Source organism: Eulemur rufifrons, chromosome 12, assembly GCF_041146395.1.
Source record: "Eulemur rufifrons isolate Redbay chromosome 12, OSU_ERuf_1, whole genome shotgun sequence".
Taxonomy (NCBI): Eukaryota; Metazoa; Chordata; class Mammalia; order Primates; family Lemuridae; genus Eulemur; species Eulemur rufifrons.
Genome location: NC_090994.1, coordinates 8,657,752 through 8,684,086, shown reverse-complemented (window position 1 = coordinate 8,684,086; position 26,335 = coordinate 8,657,752). Strand labels below are relative to the sequence as shown.

General features: G+C 47.3%; 1 protein-coding gene across 1 annotated transcript; it reads left to right on the top strand.

Annotated features, from left to right (window-relative positions):
- The first annotated feature begins 6,037 nt into the window (after nt 1-6,037).
- On the top strand, nt 6,038-11,084 carry POLR3D (RNA polymerase III subunit D). Its single transcript, XM_069485152.1, has 9 exons — nt 6,038-6,135; nt 6,362-6,531; nt 7,377-7,420; nt 7,974-8,125; nt 8,270-8,394; nt 8,552-8,720; nt 9,107-9,372; nt 9,833-9,985; nt 10,154-11,084. The coding sequence occupies exons 2-9, from the start codon at nt 6,367-6,369 to the stop codon at nt 10,274-10,276; spliced, it is 1,197 nt and encodes a 398-aa protein (XP_069341253.1). The 5' UTR covers nt 6,038-6,135; nt 6,362-6,366; the 3' UTR covers nt 10,277-11,084.
- Nucleotides 11,085-26,335: the final 15,251 nt, after the last annotated feature.

Here is a 26,335-nt window from a genome sequence, read left to right as displayed (position 1 = left end):
AGATAGATTCATCAACTCCCTTTTTAAAAGGTGGGTGGTGGAAAAAGAGACTCAGTCCATAAGTAGTAAAACTAGTATTCAAATTCTGGTCTGAGTACAAAGGCCAGATTCTTCATGGTAGAAGGATGCATAGTGAATACAGAGTCTGATGTAACAGAGAATGAGGCTACAAGTAAAAAATATTTACAGACGTATGCACTTTATAGACTCAAAATGTTTGTGTGTATTTCCCCATGGCTGAACTAAGTACGAAGACTCAATGAGTCAAAGAATACATACCCATCCAAACAGTCCATGAAAACCACTTTGTTCATTTTATATGTGTTTACAATGACAAGAGTGAGTAAGGACTATTTAGAAGAACCACACAGGTTTCTCAGGGTTTGTTTACTTTGTCCTTTTGAAATTATGTTTAGACATCCTACAACCCTCACCAGTCATCTATTTTGAACTAACTAAAGAGCATTAAAATGATTCTAAACACTAGACACATTTCTGAGCATTTACTCAACTAAAGAATAGAATAAGTATTTTAGCTGTTTTAAAAACTTACATAATGGCTGGGCGCGATGGCTCACACCTGTAATCCTAGCACTCTGGGAGGCCGAGGCGGGAGGATTGCCAGAGCTTAGGGTTCGAGACCAGCCTGAGCAAGAGTGAGAACCCCTGTCTCTACTAAAAATAGAAAAATTAGCCAGGTGTGGTGGCGCATGCCTGTAGTCCCAGCTACTCGAGATGCTGAGGCAGGAGGATCGCTTGAGCCTAGGAGTTTGAGGTTGCTGTGAGCTAGGCCAATGCCACAGCACTCTCTAGCCCAAGTGACAGAGTGAGACTCTGTCTCAAAAAAAAAAAAGCCAAAAAAAAAAAAAAAAAACCGAAACTTCAAGGGAAAAAGATCAAGAACAATGATGAAAGAGAATTGCAAGTGAAACGGGAGGTGGAAAGACTCATGTAGAACCATGGTATTAGAATAGTGAGTCAGTTACACCTGACGTGGAAGAACACAATGTAGGAAATACAAAATGCCACTGAGCACTCCACGGGGGGTGCTGGGACAAGAGTTGGACACACTGAACACAGGCTGCTGCCACGATGTCTCAACTCAGTATTTGCCACACTCACTCTATTAAGAGAGTTATTTACAGAAGAAACTGTCGAGAAGACAGATGAAAACACAACTCAGAGATGGCTTGTGCATTGCTGGCACTGAGCTTAAATTACCTCCTGGAATCAGTCTGCCCTTATTTTTCTAACGCACATCCAGATTCTGCAATTGGTCTCACTACAGACTAGAATTGATTCTTCCATTAAAAAGAAAATGTAGTGGGTGCCTAACTAGGTATCGGGCACCGTTTTAGGCAATGAGGATACTGCAATTGGGGCAGGGAGAGGAGGAAACAAAAACTCCTGCGCTTACGGGCTTACATTCCAGTGGGGGGAAGACAGACACTTAAATAAGTAAGTAAATAAATAAACTCTGTTGTCTATTAAGTGGTGATCAATACTACAGAGAAAAATAAGTCAGTAAATAGGGACAGGAAATGTCATGGGGGGTGGGGAGTTTTTATTTTAAATAGGGACATCAGAGAAGGTCTCTTTGAGAAGGTGACTTTGGGATTTAGAAAAAAAACAAAAAATAACTCTGATTGAAGGGAGGGAGGGAGCCATGTAGAATCATGTGAGGGAAGAGAATTCTGGGGAGCAGGTGCAGAGGCCCTGAGACAGGAGCATGCCCAACGGGGTGCAGAAAGCAGTGGGAGCCAGTGTGGCCGGAACAGTGAGTGAGCAGACCGTGCAGGGGGTTGAGACCAGAGAGGTGGTGGGCGGAGGGACAGATGATGCAGGGCTGCGTAGGCCATTCTAAAGCTCTTGGTTTTCACTCTGCTATGGGAAGCCGTTGGGAAGGGTAGAGCCAGAGATGTGACCTAATGTGAAATATGTCAGTTGCACTATGTGGAGACTAGACTGGTGGGGAGGGGACCAGGTGGAAGGAGGCCAGTTAGGAGGCTATTAAGATAATCAGGGCCAAAAATGATGGTGGCCTAGGCCAGAGTGGCAAGAAAGGGTAAGAGCCCAGATATATCTGGAAGAGCTGATATATTAGATGTATTGCAGAAGAGGAAGAGATGCGTCAAGAACTACAAGATTTTTAACCCGAAACACTGCAGGAATGCAGGTACCATTTACTGAGATGGGGACCCCCGTGGAGGAGTCCCCATCCGAGGAGGAAGATCAAAAGTTTGGATGTGAACATAGGTTTGAGATGCTTAGGAGACATCCAAGCGGAGGTATGGAATAGGCAGAGATACACACCTGGAGTTCAGAGAGCTCCGGACTGCAGACAAGCATTTAGGAGTCATCAACATACAGTACACTGTTTGATGCCAAGAAACTGGACCACTGCCAAGGCAGTAAGTATAGGGGAAAAAGGGAAGGATTCCGAAGACAGAATCTTAGAGCTCTCCAATGTGTAGCAGTCAAGGTGATAAGGAGGAACCAGCAAAAGAATGGTCTGCAAAACGATGCAAATAAATTAGGAGAAATTACGCATCAAGAACATGTAATAGCTTGAACTTGGGCAGTGTTCTCATACCACACATTCCTTTTATTCTACCGATACATATCAAAACAGTTCCCTATTCATTTCATATTTTCACTGCCCATCAAGAATTCACAGGAACAGGCATTTGACAGAATCTGTTCATACCTTCTGAAAGTTGCATTTAGACCCCAAAACTCTATTTGTTCTTAAGAGTTTGGTTATTAGTTTCATTGAGTGATTGGCCAGAAAAGAATGAGTTTTTCATAGTAATCTCTTTACTATGAGATTTGTAAAAATAAAATGCAATAAAATGTTGTCAATAACAATTAAGATCTGCTAGAATCACATCCGTTACACAGGGTTCGGCTACTAATAATTTACAAGTTTCCTTTGAGGCTAGATAAAAGAATGAACACTCCTTGGGAGAAAATAAAGGAGAGAAAGTGGGGGAGCAAGTAAAGAAAGAAAGCAGAATGGTGCTGAAAGTATATTAGCTTAACTAGAGGGAAGGTTGGAGAATATTCTTGAAGGGAAAGTACAATAATCATTGTCAGGAAGTAACCCCCAAAATGTCAAAAATGGAAGGCCCTATTTAAGTGTTCTCTCCTTTTCTCCTTTTCGGGGTGAACAATGCTGTGGAAACTCAGTAAACATTACCAAAAGGAAATTGGTTAAATAAATGATGGGGCCAGACGCAGTGGCTCACGCCTGTAATCCTAGCACTCTGGGAGGCTGAGGCAGGGAGGATCGCTTGAGGTCAGGAATTCGAGACCAGCCTGAACAAGAACAAGACCCCCATCTCTACAAAAAAAAAAAAAGAAAAGAAAAGAAAAATTAGCCGGGTATGGTGGCACGTGCTTGTAGTTCCAGCTACTCGGGAGACTAAGGCAGGAAGATCAATTGAACCCAGGAGTTTGAGGCTCCTGTGAGCTATGATGGCACCACTGCACTCCAGCCTGGGTGACACAGCAAGACTCGGTTCCTAAAAATAAATAAATAAATAATATTTTCCCAAATTTTCTGCATTGAATAAGTATCTTTGTAAAACAAAACAAAACAAAGCAAACGAACAAAAAAAGAAGCTGCTAGAAGGCTGGTGAACTTCAAAGCCCAAGAGAGTGAAATCAAAGTAATTTCATCCAGTTCTTTAGTCAGAAGCTAAAGGCTGCTGTGTGTAGCTCAGTGTAGGGGACAGGGAGGGTATTGGTTTGGTTTCGTTTGATTATTGTTAACACCAATATGGAGAAAAGAAGTTGGAAAAGGTCTGGTTAGAAACCAACATAGCTTTCTAAGGCATCTGTCGCAGGAGAAAAAAAAAAAAAAAAGAAACCAACATAGCTAACTATTAATATAATATTATTAGATTAGCAAAAATTTTAGGAGCCAAAACTCAAAAGGATGTGGTGAAATATTAATTACATATATTCTCATACACTCTCTGTATGTTCTCATTCATGTTTATATTCTTAGCAGTGATGCATTTTAGCACAACCCTTCTTGAAAGCAATTTAGCAATATGAATGATGAATCATAAAATGTGCATGTTCAAAATGGTATAGCCACTGTAGAAAACAATTTGGCAGTTTCTAATAAAACTAAGATACAGCTACCATAAGACTCAACAATTGTACGCATGGGCAATTATCCCAGAGAAATAAAAATTTATGTTTACACAAACATTTGCACATATATTTTCATAGCAGCTTTATTCATAATAGCCCCAAAGAGGAAACAACCCAGATGTCCTTCAAAGGGTGAATGGTTAAACAAACCAAGGATACTTAGCAATTAAAAGAAATGAAGTATTGATATACGCAACAACTTGGATAATCTCCGGGGACTTCTGCTGAGTGAAAAAAGCTATCTCAAGAAGTCACATACTGTATGATTCCATTTATATAACACTTTTGAAATAACAAAATCATAGAACTGGAGAACAGATTAGTGGTGGGAGGAGGTGGGTGGAGGGAGGTGTGTATATAAAAGGGATCCTTGTGGAGATGGAAATGTCTTTTATCCTGACTGTACCAACGTCAATATTCTGGATGTGATAATGTAGGATAGTTTTGCTAGATGTTATTATTGGGGGACACTGAGTAAACAGTCCTTGGGATCTCTGGGCGTTATTTCTTACAACAGCAAATGTATCTACAATGATCTCAAAATAAAAAGTTTACTTTAAAAAAACTGTACATCTTCTTTTGGCCAATTATCCCAGGTCTGGAAATCTGTCCTAGGGATATAATCCAAAAAAGGAAAACAAAAACAAAAACAAAACAAAACAAAAAAAACGGTGAGAACACTAGATGTTCACTACAGCGTTATTTACAATAGGGAAAAGAAATAGTCTAAGCATCCAAACAGGGAAATAGGTAAACCATGACTTAGCCACCAAAGAATTACAGTCATTGATGAAACAATGAAAAAGTGTTATTTGACGCCTGGCCAGGTGGCACACACCTGTAGTCCCAGCTATTCTGGAGGCCGAGGGAGGAGGACGGCTTGAGCCCAGGGGTGCTAGAGGTTGCAGGTGAGCTATGATAGCATCGCTGCACTCCATCCTGGGCAACAGAGACCCAGGTTCAAAAAAGAAAAAAAAAAGTTATTTGAAAAAGGAGGATACAAAGCTGTGGTACAATATCCAGCTGTGCGAAGGGGACTGAACATATTACAAAAATTTTAAGAGTAGTACTCCACGCGGAATTCCGGCATAAATGGTTTTCTTTCCTCAAACTCTCCGTTATGTTGTTACATGATGTTTATATTGTTTGGAGGGCGTGGGGGGATAACATTAAAGGGCATTTCTTATATTAAATTGCAAACATCGGAGTCCATAAAAGTTCTTCAAATTAGTCCCTCCAACAGTAGAGCAAACTTCGTTTTCCGATTCCTTCCAGGCATTGACCAAAAGCGCTCACAGGGGCCCGCGCCGTCGTGAGCCCGGGACGGTTGCGGTTAGGCACCGGCCGGTCCGCGGCAGCTGTCCCGGGGCTGCCCCACCCCAGGACCCTGCCAGGAGACCAGAGAAGGGGGCCCCTTTCGAGGGCGAAGCGACTGCCCGGAGGTACAGTGACCACGCCAAGGTCACCACGGAGAGCCTGCGGCTGGGGCTCGGCCTGGCCCAGGGCTCCCCGACTCTGAATCCGGGTCTCGCTCTCTACACCTTGTCCCATCCCAAGCCACGACCCCAGTGCTCCCAGGGGCTCCGCCGCGGCGAGTCCTCACATTGCGCCGTGGCAGCCGCCAAGGCCCCTGACCCTGAGCTCGGCGTCCCCACCCCCCGCCCGGGGCCAAGACCCCCGAGCGCGGCACTATAGCGTACCCCCGACCGCTCCCCTCATCGTTTTTCGCCCTCTCAACCCAGCTTTTCCCGACTCCGGGAAGAACCGGGAAGAGAAGGCGGAGGGGAGTGAGGCGCCGCCTAATAAATACTGTGGCCCAGTCCCGCCTTCCGAACGTCACTTCCGCCCCGCGGCAAGATGGCGGTGCCCAGGCCCTGCCACGCAGACTTCCGCCCGGCGCGGAGACCGAGGGCTGGCGGCGGGTCGCGCCGGAGGTGAAGTCGTGACGCGCGGTGTGGAGCTGCAGCCCGGGTGCGTCCCTGCCCCGTGCGTGGCCGCAGTGCTTGGGGAGAGCGCAGCTCGCGAGCCAAAGGCGCCAGCCGCGGTGGTCCGGGCAGTCCCGCCACGTGGGAGGGGGAGGAGCTGAGCTGCCACCGGCGGGACGCCCTGACGGGGGCGGGAGGCCAAGGGGGTGGGGTTCCGCTCAGGGTCCGCGTGTCGGTCCCCTCCAGTGATTTCGTTGCACCTTCTCTCCCAGGCATCATGTCGGAAGGAAACGCCGCGGGCGAGCCCAGCGCTCCGGGAGGGTCCCGACCCCTCTTGTCTGGGGCGCGGGGGCTTATCGGGCGGCGGCCGGCGCTCCCCCTCACCCCAGGCCGCCTTCCCTCCATCCGTTCCAGGGACCTCACTCTCGGGGGAGTCAAGAAGGTACCCAACCACCTTGAATTCCAGGCCCCTGGGATTCAGCTAATATTCGTGTCGAGCGTACTGTATGCCAGGCGTGGTGTTGGGCCTTAGGAATATTGTGCCCAAACTTCTGCCTACATCTCTTCAAGTTCCAGGGAGCCTGTCCTACTTTCTTCAAGTCTAAGTACTGGGTACAAGATGTTGAGATGATTCTCAAAGGTGGTTGAAGGACAGAAAATGCTAATTAGTTCAAGACATTCGAAAGCAACTTTAGCAGTGTTTACTTACTTTTATTGTGTGTTTTAGACACCTTTAAGAACTCAAAGGCCAGGCAGAATATAACTTTGCTTGCAGTTTTGGAGGACAGAATGGGACGGAAGCATAAAGCAGCCAGTTTTAAGACTTTGCCTTGGAAAATTCTGTTGATAATCTAAATATATCATATAATTATGAGTGCTGGCAGATTCCTGATTTTGCTACTTAAGCCTTGCTGCTAGAGCTGGTCCCCAGTGATACTGACTGGTCTCTATAGGAGTTTGAAGACTAGAGGTGAGATTAGATAAATTCCTTTGCTTTTAGAAATCCCAGAGGCTCTCCTTTCAGAGGGCAGAAGCTGAGGGTACTGATTATAAGATGGTTTTTGGTGCCCCTTTCTTCTATGTGAAACTCCACTGCCACCACGGCATGACGTTCTTCCTCTTCAGGCACATGTCTGTCACTATAAAACTCCGACAGCAGTGTGGAATGTGCAGAAGAGAGCCATGATCTTCTTGGTCCATAGAGGATGCCCTTTGGGAGTTTTTGTTTTTCTCTGTACTTTGGGGTCAGAACTTAACAAATCAGTGACTCCTGTATTCTACTTTCAGAAAACCTTCACCCCAAATATCATCAGTCGGAAGATCAAGGAAGAGTAAGTAGCTAGGTCTTCTGAATACTTGCCCTGAATTTGGGGCTTTGGGGAAGTGGCTAGGTGTGTGGCTCAGAAATTTACATTTGTGTCTTTAGTTCTTTTCACTAATGATTTTCAACCCTGGCTCCGAGGTGATTCTAATGTGCAAGCTTTAAAAAAATACTGATCCCTGGGGCTCCATCTCTAGAAATTGTGATTTAACTTATTTGCAGTAGGTTGGAGTGCTTGTCTCTTACAGCCAGAGCTGAGAACCACTAGTTTAAACAAAGATATATCCTGCTTTCTCTTAAGTTGCTTTGCATTACAGGCTTCCTGTTTTCACTCAGTGCAAACCCTACATTTTTGGACAAGAAGGTAAAGCAAGGCAAGCTGAAAGGGTGCTGCCTCATCAAGGAAGTGAGAAAAGTACAAGACTTGGAATTGGGTTCGGCTTGTCATCGTGTAGTTACGGGCTCACAGACTCCCTGCTCACTTGGCATGAAGTGGTATGGGAGAGTACGGCCGGTTTTTGAGGCACGAGGAGTGGTTTTCCTTAATCCATTCTGTCTTCCAGGCCCAAGGAAGAAGTAACCGTGAAGAAGGAGAAGCGTGAAAGGGACAGAGACCGACAGCGAGAAGGGCATGGACGGGGCCGAGGCCGCCCGGAAGTGATCCAGTCCCACTCCATCTTTGAGCAGGGCCCGGCTGAAATGATGAAGAAAAAAGGTACACAGGAGTCACTAGTGGCTTTCGGTTCAGACTGCCCAAGCGAAGGGCAAGAGCAGTGGAATTCCTCTGCTCCCAGTTTAGTTTTCCTTGCTGTTGACCTCTTCCTAATGTATCCCTAGTAACCTGGGTGGTTTCCCACAGGGAACTGGGACAAGACGGTGGATGTGTCAGACATGGGACCCTCTCATATCATCAACATCAAGAAAGAGAAGAGGGAGACGGATGAAGAAACGAAGCAGATCCTGCGCATGCTGGAGAAGGACGACGTGGGTACCGGGGGCTGCGGGAAGGGGCAGAATCGCTCGCTGGTGATGTCCTGGAATCCTGGCGAGCAGCAGGGTCTTTGGTTAGAAGCAGACTAAGGTGGACTGCAGTCCAGGTGGGTGTGCTGGCCATGTGACTCCCCACCCCCTTCTTTGGCAGTTCATTGATGACCCGGGGCTGAGGAATGACACTCGAAACATGCCTGTGCAGCTGCCACTGGCTCACTCAGGGTGGCTTTTTAAGGAAGAGAGTGAAGAACCAGATGTTAAACCTTGGCTGGCTGGCCCCAAGGAAGAGGACATGGAGGTGGACGGACCTGTTGTGAAAGGTACCCATGTCGGTCAAGTTCTCATCCCCGTTTCTGTGGTTGCCCGCCCCCCCACCCCGAATCCCTCACATGAGCCTCCGGGACCACTGCCTCTGAGCAGGTCCGCTCCCGTTCCAGCTATAAAGCACATGAGTTGAGCAAAGACTAAATTCTCCTTCTCAGAGGGTTTACATGTTGACATGGAGCAGTGGGACAGCCCCAGATGTCCCTTTTTAGATAAGTCACACAACTCATGAATGTGCTGTCTCTTGCCCCTCTCCATAACCCGTGTCTTCTTCCAGCTCCCCGGCCGAGTGGCGGGAGCAGACGGGGGTGAAGGGCTGGGAACAGTGAGGCGGTGTGCGGGGCAGCCACGTGGTAGCCCTTCTCTTTTCTCACCCGAGCAGTGAAAGAGGAGCCACGAGATGAGGAGGAGGAGGCCAAGATGAAGGCTCCTCCTAGAGCGGCCAGGAAGACCCCAGGCCTGCTGAAGGACGTGTCCGTGGCGGAGCTGCTCAGGGAGCTGAGCCTCACCAAGGAGGAAGAGCTGCTGTTCCTCCAGCTGCCAGACACCCTCCCCGGCCAGCCGCCCACCCAGGACGTGAAGCCTATCAAGACGGAAGTGCAGGGCGAGGATGGGCAGATGGTGGTCATCAAGCAGGAGAAAGACCGGGTATGCCCAGGGGCGAGTCCTGTGATCGTGCGAGGGTGGGGGCCGGTAGGAAATAGTGGCCTGTATAGCGAAGGTGTGCCACCCAGCTGGACGGGAGAATATGGGCCTTTGTTCTTGGTAGCCGCAGGGCTGTGGGGCTTTGTACTTCTGACCCCAATTGTGTGTATGTGCGTATGTTTGCTTTTTATTATGAAAAATCTCGACCATATACACATGAGAGAACGTACACTCCTGGGTACCATCCCTCAGCTTCTGCAGTTACTGATATTTTGTCCATCTGTTTGCTGTGGGTTTTGTGTTTTCACCAATGGCAGAGAGCCCCGGGAAAAGGCCCTATTTGAGGCACTCATTCTGGCCTTTGCCGCCGATGCCTCTCTCTGGGAGGTGGCATGCGGTTCATTCATGAAAGACGGGGGGAAGAGCTGTTTGCCCAACTTCCACCCCCTTTATTTCTCCACAGGAAGCCAGGCTGGCAGAGAACGCCTGTACCCTGGCTGACCTGACAGAGGGGCAGGTTGGCAAGCTGCTCATCCGCAAGTCGGGAAAGGTGCAGCTCCTCCTGGGCAAGGTGACTCTGGATGTGACCATGGGAACCGCCTGCTCTTTCCTGCAGGTGAGCGCCCTGCAGGGCCGGGCGAGGCCCTTGAAGGGGTTGAGGAGTTGAGGGGTCGAGCCGTGCTAAGTAGGGAGGAGGTTCTTGGGAGTGTCCCGTTCAGATTCACAGGACTGAGCCCTCAGACCTGTGGTTGTGGCTCTCATCGCTGTCTCTGTCCATTGGCAGGAGCTGGTGTCCGTGGGCCTTGGAGACAGTAGGACGGGGGATATGACAGTCCTGGGACATGTGAAGCACAAACTTGTATGTTCCCCCGATTTTGAGTCCCTCTTGGATCACAAACACCGGTAAAATGAGCAGATGGAGGAGGATGGCGACTGTGCCCACGGCTGCTGCCTGCTGCAGACGTTTTGTTCTCTAATCTGAGCGACCCAGAAGGGGCCTGTTGAGCCCACCCACTCCAGCCTCTGGCAGCCGTTGTCCCAGTTCCCCCGGGGCCCAGAAGGCTTTCTCCCACAGTGGCTGTGAGTGGCACAGTGACCTTCGCACAGCGTGGACACTGCACATCCTTGCTGCTGGGGACTCGCCCCTGCTATTTATTTTAGTATTTATGTCTTAGTCTCTGACTGACTGCATCCTCCTGAGGAGGAGGAGGAGGGAGAGGGTCTGTGGAAAGGTGCAGGTGCCTTCCCTTGGTGGCATTCGGGCCACGGGGGCAGGAAGTGTGAGGGCTCTGGCTTTTGCTTGTGCACCCTCCTTCCCGGGAGGCAGCGGAGGAGAGAGAGCAGGGATGGAGCCTCAGAGGTACGTGCGCGGGCCCAGCTCAGCAGGTCCTAGTGTTGTGACCTTGGACAAACTACCTGACCTTTCTGAGCCTCACATCCCTCAGCCGACAGCAATGGAGATAATACCTACCTCATGGGATTGGCGTGAGGTTTCATGGGTATCACAGTTGAAAACTCCTCGCACAAGGCCAGACCCGGTAGGCACTCAATAAATGTGAGTTTCCCTTTCCTTTGCCTGAGTCTGTCTTCCCGCAAGATGCAAGTGGCTGGAGCTGCTCTTCCCTGCTTCTGCTTACCCCGTCCCATCCCAGCCTGGGCCTCGTGCTCCGAGTGCACAGGTTCGAGATGTTCTATGCCTCTTTCTTCTTGTTACTCTTTTTTATTTTTATTTTTATTTATTTTTTTTAGTGGGGAACACCAGAAAGATTTCCTGGTTCTCTTAGCTAAGTAATTCCTGTGTGAGTTACTAGCTATAGGTTCTTGTAGAAAGGAAGAAGTCAGAGACTCCCCCCAGCACCCTCCTACAAATGCCTTTGCATGACAAGGTGTCCCCACACCCCACCCCTGCAATTAGTAGCCAGTATTCTAGCTTTCATTTAAATATTTAAATTTTTTTTTCTTTTTTTCTTTTTTTTTTTTAAGACAGAGTCTTTCTCTGTTGTCTGGGCCAGAGTGCTGTTCCATTGGCGTAGCTCACAGGCTTTTTTTTTTCCTATTTTTAGTAGAGATAGTGTTTCGCTCTTGCTCAGCCTGGTCTCGAGCCCCTGACTTCAAGCAATCCTCCCTTCTCAGCCTCCCAGAGTGCTAGGATTACAGGTGTGAGCCACTGTACCCGGCCAAATATTTAAATTTTTCTCAAAAGAAGCTTGCACGTACTCTCAGTGACTTATCACTGCATTAAATCAAATGTTGCCGCCCACCCCCCAAAAAATATATATAAGATCTTGGTAAGATAGAAGTAGGGATTTATTGAATAATGGCCTCTTTGACATTTGGCAAATGACCTCCCACTTTAAAAGGTTTGAGTTTGAGAGGCCTGCCTCTGTCTCCTTCTGTCCTAGCACCTCCGGGGCCTCCTGCTCAGCGTGGATCCTAGTCCCAGCTGGCCTCACTCGTTGCTGAGTTTATAGGTCTGTGATCTTGTTCCCTTCACCAGGTCATTGCAGTCTGTGTAGTCCCTGGAGGAACAGCTTCCCTTTCTCTTGACAGTACGGCTGGGGAGATGTTTGCAGGTTAGAGAAAGGCCTCACATGGCAGCATTCTGTGGCTGTTAGATGCTGGTGGCACAGCTGCCCTTTGCTGGCATCGTAGCACATTGCCTCTGTGACAGGGATGAACCACAGGGGCTCAGTGAGAACCGCCTTTTCCTGATTCTAGTGGCCCCAGGAGTTGCAGATTTGTCTTCAGTCTCACCTTGCCGTTCCTCAGCCTGTTCATTCATCACTTGGGGCTTTTCCTGCAGAGCCCCTCAAGCTGCCCAGCCAGCAGCTATGAGGGGCTACTGAATATTTGGTGACCACATTGCCTCTTTTAAAGCTGAAAGCTCAAATTAGCTCTGTTGGATAGTGTCATTCTGGTCTCTTCGAATTGTAAAGGACTGGAGCAGAAAGGCTTCCTTGGAAACATGTGCGGTGGAAGCCCTGCTTGGTCCGATGCTGAGCTGTGTGTGATTAGCTCTGGGCTTCAGTGCTTTCTTCTCTTAAATAGCTGATGCACTGCCAGTGGGTCTCCATTGTAATCCTCTCTCTCTGTTCTGTCTCTTTGGTTCAGAAATAATCTGCTTTTTTTGGACGAACTCAGTGGCCCTGTGTCGTTAGATGTTGGGTGTTTTGCAGTCCTTAGTTCTTTGACTCTTCCAAGAAGGTTTGAGGAAGAGCGTGTACTGCTTTCATGTTCACTTCACCTGTTCAGATGTCTTGGGGCATGAAAGTCCTCACGGCCTGTCTTCAGATCCCTGATGCACAAATTAGGTCTCGTCAGTAAAAGTGTCGCAAAGGACGAGGCATGTCTGCTTCCTTGGCCGAGCCTCTGAAGCGCACATTTCTACCAACAAATACATGCAAATAACAGGAGAGAAAAACCCAAAGCCAAACTCATATGTTAGAGCAAATGGATGCAAATTTATTCCTACCTGTATCTGTGTATATATACACTGTGTTAGATATAGAAAGAGAGAATGATAGGCTTGTTCATTTTTTGAACTACATGATTAAATGACAGTGTGGGCTTTAGTGTCAGTCTTGGGTTTGAATCCAACTCCACCAGTAACTTTGGGTGGGAAAAAAAATCACTTATCCTTCCTAAGCTCAGTTTTATTTATTTTATTTTCTGTAAGAATGGTTAATGCGTACAAAAATATAGGTCAGTAGAATGAGCAAGATCTAATAATTGATAGCACAACAGGGTGGGACTATAAGTTATTGTATATTTTAAAATAACTAAAAAGAGTGGAATTGAAATGTTTCTAACACAAAGAAGTGATAAATGCCTGAGGTGATGGATATCCCAGTCACCGAGTTTTGGTTATTGCACATTGTATGCCTGTATCAAAACATCACACGTACCGTATAAATATATACAACTATTATGTACCCATGATAATTAAAAATAAAACATTTTTTAAAAAGTGAGACAATAGTAGCTTTTTTATAGGGTTGCTTTTCTGTTAGAGTGAACATGAAGCATTTATTCAGTGCCAGACAGACAATTGCCCATAACAGGATGTGATCAGCACAGATAGCAGAAGATTAGGCTAACAGTGGCGTAAGCAATGAGGATGTTTATTTCATATGGCAAGAAGTCTGGAGATAGATGGTTCCAGAGTTGAGTGGCAGCCAAAACATCATCAAGATTTTCTTAGGTCTGTTTGCTCTGCCATCTTCAGTATTGCAGAGTGGCTACCACTGCTGTGGGCGTCACTCGTCAAGTGACAGTGTCTGCAGCCAAAGCAGGAAGCAAAGTGGACAGCAGCAAAGGAGCTTTCTCCTTGTTCTACTCTCATCAGGGAGGAAGGTTCTGCAGAAGCCCCAGCAGACTTGCCGCCGTGTCTCTTTTTAGAGCTGGGCAGCAACCCCACCCTTGGACCAGGCCCTGGCAAAGGGGGCTGGGTAGACCAGTGGGTCCCCTGGCGCTGAGCACACTGTGGCCTGTGAGACGAGGTTCTGTTAGGAGGGTAGATGACCCATAATTGCTGCCACCATGTTCAAAAAATACTGTTATTGTAAAATCATAAAGCATATCTAGGTAGAATTTTTTTTAAAACATTTAGTCGCCTTTTATTCCACTGAATAAGCCAGTTTTAACATTTGAATGTATATTTTTTCAGCCTCCAAAATTTTGTATATTATTTACAATGATAGGAATTATGTGGTTTTGTCATATGTGCTGGCTCACTCAAAAATATATACAGTTCTTTGTTTTTTTGTTTGTTTGTTTGTTGTTTGTTTTTAAATGTAGCCTAGACTGGTCTCAAACTTCTAGCCTCAAGGGATCCTCCCACCTGGGCCTCCCAAAGGTGTCATAGGCCTGAGCTGCTGAGCCCAACTCCAGTTGTTCCATGTCAATGAGCATCTTGTGTTTCAGATACTTCAGAGCCGGCTGAAAGAATTAAAGATAGTTTCTTAATCCTCAGACCTACCCACACGGTCCAACTGAGGCTTATTTCTTAGGCAAGGTGCATGGTGGGAAGAGTGGCACCCACAGCCTGTTCATGCTGTGCTCCAACCCCCCCGATCCCAGCACAGGATACCGCCACAGTTGAGGCATTTCCCCTCCTAAGATGGCTGTGGCTAGGAACAGATGTCATGTTAACAGCTCCTCCTGGACTGTGGTTTGGCTGCATAGGTCTCTGCCAAGGTTCTCCTGATAGAGTGTGGGGGCCGGAGTGGGCCTGGGTCTCAGGGGTGTCATCTGAAAAGATGGAGATAGAATGCCAGTTCTGGGAGCCCCTCTACATAGCCAACTTCTGCCTCAGCTCCTGCAAAGCATTTCCTCTATTCCCTTCCGCTGGCACCGCTGCTGGACCATCTCCCCCAAAACTGAGTCAGAAATTGGACTTTTCTATTAAAATATTTGGCTCATCTGCATTTAAGACTTAATCAGAAAAAAATGCAGTCTTGATTCATCATTGGCCTGGTGACTATCTTGTATGTTTTCGAGGGATCAGTGGGAAAATAGAGACTGTTCCATTTAATGGTTTAAAGATTTAATACAGGAAGATAAGTGTTCATAAACTCATTGGAAGGCTGGAGGGGTGGGCCATAGGTTGAGCCTGCAGGAATCAGAACATCATAGAGCTGATCCACCTAGGCGTTAAAAACTCTGAGCGGGGGAACGCACGAGGCCGAGATGAAGGAAAAGAAGGTTTATTTTAATGTCTGCTTGCAGACGGCTGAGTCCAAGATGGCATCAGCCCCCAAATAGTGGGCGTCTGGGGCTTTTATAGCCAGGTTTGGGCTTTATAGTTGGGTTTGGGTGGGCCCGGAGAGCGGGTGGGGCCAGTTTAAAGGGAAAGTTCCCAGGGAACCTCCCACCAGCCTGGGTTCAGCCCAATACTGGGGAGCACAGCCTCTGCCATAGTCAGGAAGGTGGAGAATCAGGGGCTCTACTGAGTTCCAGAATGCTCTGCCTTAGCTACAGTCCAGGGATCAGGAAATCCCAGAGCTTCACCTGCCTCTGGAGAGCCACACAGCTACATTGGACCCTGGCACACCTGAAGAAAGAGCGCCTAGTGTGTGCTAGGCACAGTTGGAGGAGTTTAGACACGTTAGTGGCCAGGCAAAGGTCTGTGTCCTGATGGAGCTTGTGTTCTAGCGAGGGGAGCTGGGCAAATGAATGAAGGACGTAGTGTGTTAGGAGGAGACAGGTGTTTGGAGGGGTGCTGGGGGTGGTGGGAAGTTGCAGCAAGCAGGAGAGGTATCGTTTGAGGAAGTGAACTAGCAGGATCGAAGGGGACAGAGAGAGTGTTCTGGGCAGAGGGGACAGCCAGAAGGACACTGCCTCTCACTGGATGAGGGAATAAGGAGAGGGCGGTCTTGTAGGGCTGTTAGGCCACTGTAAGGACTTTGACTTCGTTCTTGAAGTGCAATGGGAGCTGCAGCAAGCGGGACTTAGGTTGCCAGAGGCTCGTTGCTCAGGCCGCGGTGCTGAGGCGAGGGGGACGCTGGGCTGGTACAGTCACACAGGCGGTGGTGGCCTGGGCCAGGCTGGTGACAGTGGAGGTGTTGGGAAGTGGTTGGATTCTAGATACTTATTTCGAGGACAGAGCCGGCATAACCTGCTGATAGATCAGATGTGGAGTGTGAGAGAAAGAGAAGAGTCAAGTTCACGCCACAGCTCCGGCAGCAGAAAACAGCCAAAGTGCAAGAAAGATGGCCTTGACTTTTCTCCACCTTTCAAACCTCACTTGGGAGAACCTAGTTCACGTCCAGAACCCTTGCACAAGAGATTTGGGGAAAGGTACTTCACTGCCTGGTCCCTGCAGTCCAGGCGGGCCCTTTATACAGTAGTGGGAGTGGGTGGCTGGTGAGTGCCACCAGCGTGTTCACCGCAGTTGGCCTGGGCTCCATTTCTGTGTGTTAATATTTAAGATGGATGTTTCTTCTATTAAAAATTTTCCCAAAATACCAGTTTAAGATTAGGTTTAGCTGTGAGAAATAGAGACCCAAAATAAGAGTGGCTTAAACAATTTTATTTCTCTCTTGCAAATGTCTAAAAAGGCACAGTCAGCTGGTGTGGCAGCTCTGCCCACAAAGCCCCGAAGGTCTCAAGTCCCTCCCAGCTTTCTCTTCCCAGGATTTCCAGGGTGCGATCCTCACCCTCATGTCCTCAGTTGAAGACCAGAGCTCCAGTCATCACATCCCTGTCCCAGGCAGCCAGATGAATGAAAGGTTCATGGTCCCCCGACTCCTGCCAAGTGACAGAAGCATGTGTCATGTCTCCTTTAAGGAAAGTTCTTGGGAGCTGCCTTTTTCAGTCTGTCTGGGCTGCTCTAACAAAATACCACAGACTGGGTAATTTATAAAGAAGAGAAATTTGTTTCTCGCAGTTCTCGAGGCTGGGAAGTCCAAGATCAAGGCGCCAGCAGACTCGGTGTCTGATGAGGCTTTTGCCTCTGTGCTCCCAGGATGGCACCTTGTTGCTGCATCTCACAGAGCAGAAGGCAGAAAAGGGACAAACACTCCCTCAAGTTCTTTCTAAGGGCACAAATCCCATCCGTGAGGTAGGAGCCCTTGTGACCTTATCACCTCTTAAAGGTCTCACCTCTTAGTAGTGTTGCACTGGGGACTAAATTTCAATGTGAATTTTGGAAGGACACAAACATTCAAATGACAGCACTGCCCCATGACACTTACGATTACACAGCATTGTCCAGAAAGAAATGACGCAGTTACCCCTGGCCTCAAGGAGGCTGAGAAATATGGTCTTTATATTGAATGAGCACGTGCCCTCCGAAAAATCAAGGTTCAACATCATGAAAGAAGGAAACAGTGGACAGTGAGGAACAACCAACAGCTGCTGTCACATCTGCTTAATTTACTTTAAGAATGTCTGAACAACCACTGGCCCGAACTGGGAATGAGAAGTTGCAACTGCACGTTGGAAAACGTACATCACCTACAGAGGCAAACCCCCCACCTCCAGCTGAGACACCATGTGCTGTTGCTATATCCACTTCATGGCATCCACTCTCAGTCCCCTTGCCTCGCTCTCCTGTCATACTCATTGGACAAAAACCTGATTTGGGGTAAATCTAAACCTTGGCTGGTGCAGCAGCTCACCCCTGTAATACCAGCGCTTTAAGAGGCTGAGGTGGGAGGATCGCTTGAAGCTAGGAGTTTGAGACCAGGAGACCAGCCTGGGCAATAAAGCAAGACCCTATCTCTACAAAAAGTTTAAAAATTAGCCCAGTATGGTGGTGTGCGCCTGTAGTCCCAGCTACTAGGGAGGCTGAGGCAGGAGGATCACTTGAGCCCAGGAATTTTAGGCTACAGTGAGCTATGATCATGCCACTGCACTCCAGCCTGGGCAACAGAGCCAGACCCTGTCTCTAAAAAAGAGAGCTATCTATGCTCTTCCCTGAGACCAGACCCTTTGCTGGGCTACCGGATCCTACTCCCTACTCCCTCTTGTCCATGGAAGGATATTGCTCCAGCAAACACCTCCCCTCCCCCCCCACACACATATCAATCCCCTCTGTTAGATCAGTCCCACAGGATACAAGTACAGTGGTGATCCCTTATCCACAGTGGATTTGTTCTAAGACCCCCAGTGGATGCCTGAAACTGTGGATGGCACCGAACCCTATATAGCCTGTTTTTTCCAATACATACATACTTATGATAAAGTTCGATTTATAAATAAGGCACAGTAAGAGATTAACAACAATAAATAATAATAAAATAGAGCAACTATAACAACATACTGTAATAAAAGTTATGTGAATGTGGTCTCTCCGTCCCTCAAAATATCTTCTTACACTGCCCTCGCCCTTCTCAAGATGACGAGAGATGATGAAATGTCTGCGGGACGAGATGCAGGGAGGTGAAGGACGCGGGCGTTGTGACATGGTGTTACGCTGCTGTTGACCTTAGAAAGGTCTGTGCAGAGGGGGGTCATCGAGCCATGTCAACATCGATGCCTGCGTGGCGGGAGCAGACGATGCCATGACTGCCGGGCAGGTGGCACCTACAGCGTGGGTCTGCTGGACAAAAGGAGGAGTCACAAGACAGAATGGGACAGCGAGGAATGGTGACAAATGTAAAACTGAGGAGTTGTTTATTTCTGGAACTTTCTATTCGATATTTTCGGATCGAGGTTGACCGCAGGTAACTGGAACCAAGGAAACAGAAACCTCCCGATAAGGGGGACTCTGGTGTGCTGTCAGGGTCCGTCTTGGAAACAGATTTGCCCTCTGGGTCACGTCCACCTCAGTTGCTAACATCACCTCCTTTTTGGCTCCCCCTGGCGGCAAAACTTGAAAGAGTTGTCTTCTCATCTCTGATTCCTCTCCTGTCACTCCAGCCAGCCTGTCACTGCTCCAGCCAACCAGCTGCGTCAAGGTCACCAGTGACGTCCCCTACACCAAACCCAATGGTGAATTTTCAGTCCGTTTGCTGAATCCATTAGTCACATGTGACACAACGGATGGCTCCCTCCTTAAATGCCTTCTTTCTTGGCTTCAGGGTCACTGTCCCAACTGTCCCCACCGTCCCCTCTCACCTTGCTGGGTGTGCACTTCATCTCTTTCCTGCTGCCTCCGCATCTCCCTGGCTCTAAATGGGGGAGGGCCCAGGGCTCAGGCCTTCCGACGTTCCTCTGGTCTGGCCACCCACCCTCGTCCCCTCAGCGATCTCTTCCAGAATCATGGCTTTAAACCCTCTCGCTAGTACTTATCTCCCGCCTGGACCTCCCGCCTGTGTCCCAGACTTAGATATAGGCAACTCAATCCTCTTGTATGTCTAGGGGGCAACTCAATCCTCACTACCAATTTTGGGGAAATACAGGAAACAGAGAAACATCATAAAATAACCCCTGAGAACGCAGTCAGCAAAACCCAGACTGTGTCTACAGGGCGAATGACCCAGTTTCCTCAGCAAACAAATTTGTAAGGGGGAAAAAGGGAGCAAGATGCTATAGCTTCAAAGAGACTTGGGAGAGAATGTCAATCAGTTGCCATGGATGGGACTTACTTGGTTACTGATTTGAGAACCACAAAAGAACTGTCATCGTGAACTCTCCAATGAAAGCCCTGCACCGAGAGATCAAACTTTAGCGTGACTTCTAGCAGCCTAAGGCCACATCCCTTTTGACAACCCAGCCCCTTTTGAGTTCCTGTTTCTTAAAGCTCAGGGCTATCAACAGAATTCACTGCTTTTTCTCCTTTTCTTAGAGCATTTACTAAAAAGGTCTTGCAGTTACGATGTGTACCTCCTACAACTCTGAGTGTCTCAAGAACCTGAAAGCCCTTCCTTTGAAACATAATTATCAGGAAGGGAAGGGCCTCTGTCTCCAGTGTCTACAGGAGTATAGAATTCTAACAATAATAATGATATACTACTACTAATAATTAGCTAGCAGACAGAGCTGGCCAAATTGCATTTAAACTGACCAACCCAGTTATTTTTCACTGGAGTCCCTTCCTGCTCTGTCCCCCTCCCTACTCCCTCTTTCTCCTCTTTATTTTTTTATTTTTATGTTATTTATTTTATTTTATTTTATTTTTAGAGACGAGGTTTCGCTCTGTCGCGCAGGCTAGAACCTCAAACTCTTGGGCTCAAGCGATCCTCCCGCCTCAGCCTCCCAAGTAGCTGGACCTACGGGCACACACCACCACACTGTTGTTTATTTTTTTAAGCTGTGATAATGGTGCTATGGTTATATTTTTCAAAAGAATCCAAAGAAACCTATCCAGACTATAATCACTGCCCCCCACTTCCAACACTATCACATTTGGCCAAACTTACATCCTCTCTTGTCAGATTTTCACATTTGCCTCTTAAATGATCTGTCAGTTTCTACACCACCCCCACTGCCACCCCGGCCAGTCTGTTCAATCTAGAAGATGGCGTAGGACTCTCCCTAGCCTCTGTGGCCTGGTGTCCCCCTCTCCTCCTGGGCCATCCCACTCCGGCAGCACAGGCCCTGCTGCTTCTGTGCTGGAAGCACGACGCTCCATTCAAACCCTGCACTGAGAGTCTGACCGACGCCTCCAGCTGTAGGACTTTTGGGATCCTTTCCCCCTGCCTAGAACCCCCTTTCCCCAGATGCATGCATGTCTGGTTTCCTGCACTCCTTCACGTCTCTGAGACTCCCTGTTACCACCCTGCATGAACTAGTAAACCCATAATCATGTAAATTGTGATTACCTGTTTCCTTTTTTGTCTAGTATTCCCACTAGAACACAAGCTATGGAGCAGAGATGGTTTTCTTCATGACTGTATCCCCAGGACTTAAAATAGCTCCTTGCACGTAACAGGCACCAAAGAAATGTTGGTTGGAAGAATGAAGGCATGACTATCATCGTGTGAAGGTTGTATGTGTGCGCTAAAGAATCTATAATCACATTTGGTTTTTTGTTTGTTTGTTTGTTTGTTTGAGACAGAGTCTTACTCTGTTGCCATGGGTAGGGTGCAGTGGCATCGTCACAGCTCACTGCAACCTCCAACTCCTGGGCTCAGATGATACTCCTGCCTCAGCCTCCCAAGTAGCTGGGACTACAGGTGCGAGCCACAACGCCTTACGAATTTTTCTATTTTTAGTAGAGATGGAATCTCATTCTTGCTCAGGCTGGTCTCGAACTCCTGAGCCCAAGCAATCCTCCTGCCTCCCAGAGGGCTAGGATTAAAGGCGTATGCACCGGGCCTGTAACCACATGTCTGAGCAAATGCACGAAAGAAAACAGATATGGCTGGAAGGTCTCCTAGCTTCTTCCCACAGGAAGAATGTCCCTCACTCTTCCAGGCAGAAGAAAGGATCGGACTGACCTTGTGGGTAGGGGTTTGAGCCCATTCAATGTACTGTTCTTGTGGCTTCCCCGCTGGGTGTACAATTAGCACTGGTGTTTTACATGAATGTTCCATGAATGCTCTTGAATGCTGAAAGGATTAAACCCATTGGCAATTGCTGCACATACGGAAGTGCTGGCATCTTTGGGACCCCACGACCCTAATGACACATTTGAGCTAAAAGTCTCTCTGATCGTTTTTCTGATTACGGTGTGTGGCAAAGCGACGCCACCTCCACTTGCAGGCACTCCTTGGGGGGTTTTGGATTTGTTGCCTCCCTGACGTGGCTAAGAAGTACACCCCTTTTGAAAAGCAGCTCTTAGCTTGCTGTTGGGTTCTCGTCAAAACTGAACACCTGACAAAGTGTGTCACAACACACCCCCATAAAGGCCTTGGGACTCCTATTCCCATTTTGGGGGTGGGTTAACTTGAACTCAGCAGCTAACAATGTGGGAAGGGCCCAACAAGCCTCTTTTGTAAGGTAGCAATGCTGATTCAAGTATGCAGCTGGCCTGGCCCCACTGGCATTTGGCTGCATAGGAAACAAAGTGGCAACTATTCTTTTGGGGGTAATTTTACCCTCTGCTCTGCAGCCTAAAGCAAACCCACTAGCTCAATGGGGCTCTCGATTCACAGAGGTTCCCCTGAGTGCCTGTGCCCAGTTCACAGGAGATTTGGCTCAGCTGAACCCAGTGATGTCCAGCAACGGCGTCATCTATGTGGTGTGGAAAATGCTTGTGGTCACCCCGCTCGGTGGGCAGAACTCAAGGCCATTCTCATAGCTCTGGCCAGTACTGCTTCATGAGCCTTGTCCTATTTTTACCGACGCTGAGGCTGTTGGCAATGGCCTAGCTGTTTGGTGTGCCACGTGGAAAACTACAGACTGGCAGATTAAAGATGTCCCTCTTTGGGGCCACGAATTATGGAAGCAAATCACAACTGCTGATTGAACCCTCTTGGTCACTCACGTAGGTGCTCATGGTAAGGGTCTGTTCTCTGACAAGACCAACTGGAATCAAGGTGAGGATTGAGCCTGCACTGCCCAGAGTGTCACCTTTGCTGCTGGACTGAACACCACCACCACAGACAGGGCACCAAGTAGAGCACTATGTTTCAGAGGCACAAGCTACCACTGCACAGTGCCAGCCTTGCGGCTCCTAATAAAAGTTGAGCTGTGCTGCAGTTGCAAAGGTGCGGAATCAATCCAAATGCCCATCCATTCATGAGTGAATTAACAAAATGTGGTATATTGTATACCATGGAGTACTACTCAACCATGAAGAAGGATGACTTAATGCTTTTTGCAACAATTTGGATGGAACTGAGACCATTATCCTAAGTGAAGTATCTAAAGAATGGAAAAACAAACACCACATGTACTTGTTATTAAATTGGAACTAACTGATGAGCACACATGAGCACACATAGAGGGAAATAAAACTCAATGGAAATCAAGCAGGGGAGAGGAGAGGAGGGGATGGACATAAACCTACCTAACAGGTACAATGAACACTATCTCGGTGACTGGCACACTTTTAACCCAGACTCAAGCATTACAAAAGTGATACATGTAACCAAAAACATTTGTACGCCCATAATACTTTGAAATAAAAAAAAATTGGCTGGGCACAGTGGCTTACACCTGTAATCCTAGCTCTCCGGGAGGCTGAGGCAGGAGGATCACTTGAGCTCAGGAGTTCCAGACCAGCCTGAGCAAGAGCGAGACCCTGTTTCTACTAAAAATAGAAAAAAATTAGCTGGGTGTGGTGGTGCACGCCTGTAGTCCCAGCTACTTGGGAAGCTGAGGCAGTAGAATTGCTTGAGCCCAGGAGTTTGAGGTTGCTGTGAGCTAGGCTGATGCCACAGCACTCTAGCCCAGGCAACAGAGTGAGACTTTGACTCAAAAAAAAAAAAAAAAAAAAACCTGAGCCATTTGTCTCTCAGTGAAGGAGGCCACATTGCACAGGGTGAGGCAGTTGAGTCCGTCCAACCTTCCACCCGCTCTTGGGGTTGCTGGCTCACTGCTGTTGACACTTTCTCAGGTAACAGTGTTGCTGTCCCAGTCCAATTGGCTGATTCTGGCCACCGCATTGTGGCCCTTGAAACTAATCTTTGTCATATTTTCTGCTTTCTAGGCATGTATAGTTTAACAATCTTTTATCATGATGGGCTCAAGGTAGTCAGCGGACCTCTCAGACAGTCCGCCATCCACAGGCATCTGGTATTGTTGAGTGTAGGGGTAGACTCTTCAAAAATCAACTCAAACCATTCCTGACTCAAACCATTGCCTTTTCCTTGTCCATACATGTTAGTAAGACAGTTTGGTCACTGAATATGGCTGTTCTTAGAAAGGGATCATTCCCTCTTCGCTGCTCCCTGGGTGCTGATCAGGATGAAAAGGCATCCTGTTTATGGGTGTTATATAGACCTATTTTGGAAATTCAAGTTTCCCTTCTGGGCATGATGTTTCTTTCTTTCTCCTAATGGCAACCCCAGCCCTCCTGGTTGGTCCATCCTCTGGTGGCTGCCCAGGCAAAAGGGTACCTAGGGCTGTAGTCCCCAACCCCCGGGCTGTGGCCCAGTACCGGGCAGTGGCCTGTTAGTAATGCTAAATGGACTAAGACAGGTCTTTTCATATCTTTTGCCCACTTTTGGATTAGATTGTTTGCCCTCTTATTATTGAGCCTGATGTGTTTTGTGATTTATTTTTTCTTGTGAGCTCATATTAACACTTTCTATGTGGGAGCTTTGGGGGTGTGTTTCTCCTAGAAGGATTTATGTTTACCCCTGCCAGAAACCCAGAGATACTACAAACATAGGTCCACTTTAAATGAAATCCTCCCTTTAGTGTCTAGGGCACACAAGGAATGTAATTTTCTGCCCTTAATTTTGCTGTGGCTGTGGTGATCTTATTTGCTGAACAACAACAACATCAAATCAGCATACGTGGTCACAATAGAAGCACATATGGGGACAAAGGATCAGGGTGTCTGGACTATGACTGCCTAGGAAAATCCAGACTGTATATAGTTATGGGGCCCTCTTAACTCTGAATTTTAGAGCCTGGCAGGGCCAGGTGGACAGAATTTGGTGGTATAACTTTTTCTAGTAAAAAAAAAAAAAATGATCTGTCATTTAACTCAAAATACTTTATTTTAGATAGTGTGATTGTGTTCTTTTTCCCCTTTTATTTTTAATTGACAAGTAATGCATATATTTATGGGCTAAAATGTGATGTTTTGATATATGTTTACATTGTGGAATGAGTAAAGCAAACTAATTAACATACCTATCACCTCACATACTTATTTTTTTGTGGTGAGAATGTGTGTGTTATTTTTAATCAATATCCTAGGGATGGTTAATTAACAATTGAAGTACCCTGTTAGGGAATATAATCTCTAGGAGAGGTTGATTGGCTTTGAATGATTCTATACAGATGCCCAAGTTTCAGAATGCTTCCCCATCTCTATTCTAAATCAACACCAAGACTATATAGATTTTACTTTGGTGAAATAAACAGTATCCATGATGTCTGGATTGCCTAGAAATACTGTAGTAGAGAGGCGACCTACACTTGCAGGAACAGGATATAGAAATCTGGGGGTGTGCACACAATGTGTATGCCCTTTGTTATGGTGATCTTGATTTAGATTCCAAAACAGATGTGCTCAGAAAATCATCTGAGAATTACTGTTGCTTTACTTCAACTAGATGTATCAAATCATGCCCCTAAAATACTGTTTGGTGTGTATAGAATAAATATTTCATGCAAGGTTTGGTCTGAGTTTCTGAAAAGACAGGGAGCTGGGACTTTATCAAGGTTACAAAACAGTTTGCATAACTGTTTCTGAGTGCACTTGCTACTAAATGTTCACATAGGCAGAATTTCTATAACGTAATGTGGTAACATTGTAAGTTGGGACGGTTGTGGGGTACAGGAAGATAAAATGTTATTATATTATGTTAAACAAATAACCTCTACAAATAGTGAAGTGTCTTCCTGCTAATTTGATTCCTGCCTTGAAAATCCTCCTGCTCCAGTAATTTTCAGAATCTATTCTCACTGGGGAAGGAGAGGAGAGTTCTTAAATGCATGGATTAAAACAAGTATAGGATATCTGAGGCCTGGGAAACGTGAAGTCAATCTCTCTCTAGTCCTAGTCCATGCAGAGGACTTAGATGTCTCTACAGCATCCGCCAAAGCCTCCAGGCACACCCTGTTAAACTGGGGGGTGGGCAAAGGGTGCAGTTAATTGCCAAAATGGTTGGGAGAGGGGCAGAAATATTTCTTTGGGTGAAAATATTCTGTAATAGCCGAATTAACCACTAATCATTTTATATAGTTTGAAGAAAGCTTTTCTTGGCTCATAGATTTTAGGCATCAATAAATAATAGGCAACATCGATTGCGGGTCATTTTTTTTTTCTCCTTGTGCTAAGTGGATAACATATGGTATCTCATGAATGTATGTACGTTTCTATTCGACACTGCGAATGGATGCTTTTATCCCTATATCATATATAAGGAAAGCGGTGTGCAGAGATCACGTTAGGTGTTTGTGCACTCAAGCTTACCTTTCCCTGTTTACCGCCTATATCCCTAAATCCTCTAACCAAGAGGAATGAGGCAAGTCAATTTCAACACGTGTGTCTTAAGCAACAGGTGTTCACAAGAGCCTCACCCTGAAAGAGAATCCAGGATCTCAAAAAACGTAACCACATTTTAACACTTAGGTTCGCTCATAACTTCCAGCAACCCTTTGGGATGAACCCCCACGCAGAACAAGCTTCCCGAGAGGGCGAGTCTCTCTTGCAGACGAGCCAATGAGATGGCTGGATCTTGTGAGCGGCACGTCATTTGGCCAATGGGCTCAGCTCCTGGCGTTGCGAGGACCGGAAATTGGGGTCTGAAGCATGCGGGTCCTCCGGCGTGTCGGGTGGGTTGAGTGCAGTGTTCTTCTGAGGCCCCGCAGAGCGGGTCAAAGGCTCGTGCCCAGGTGAGAGGACGCGCCCTAGGCGTGGAAGGCCAGGAAGGTCAAGGTCGCACTGGCGCAGGCTGGGGTGGGCTTTGGCTCAAGCACGTGGTGTGAGCTGCGCCTTCCCGCCCACTCCGGACCT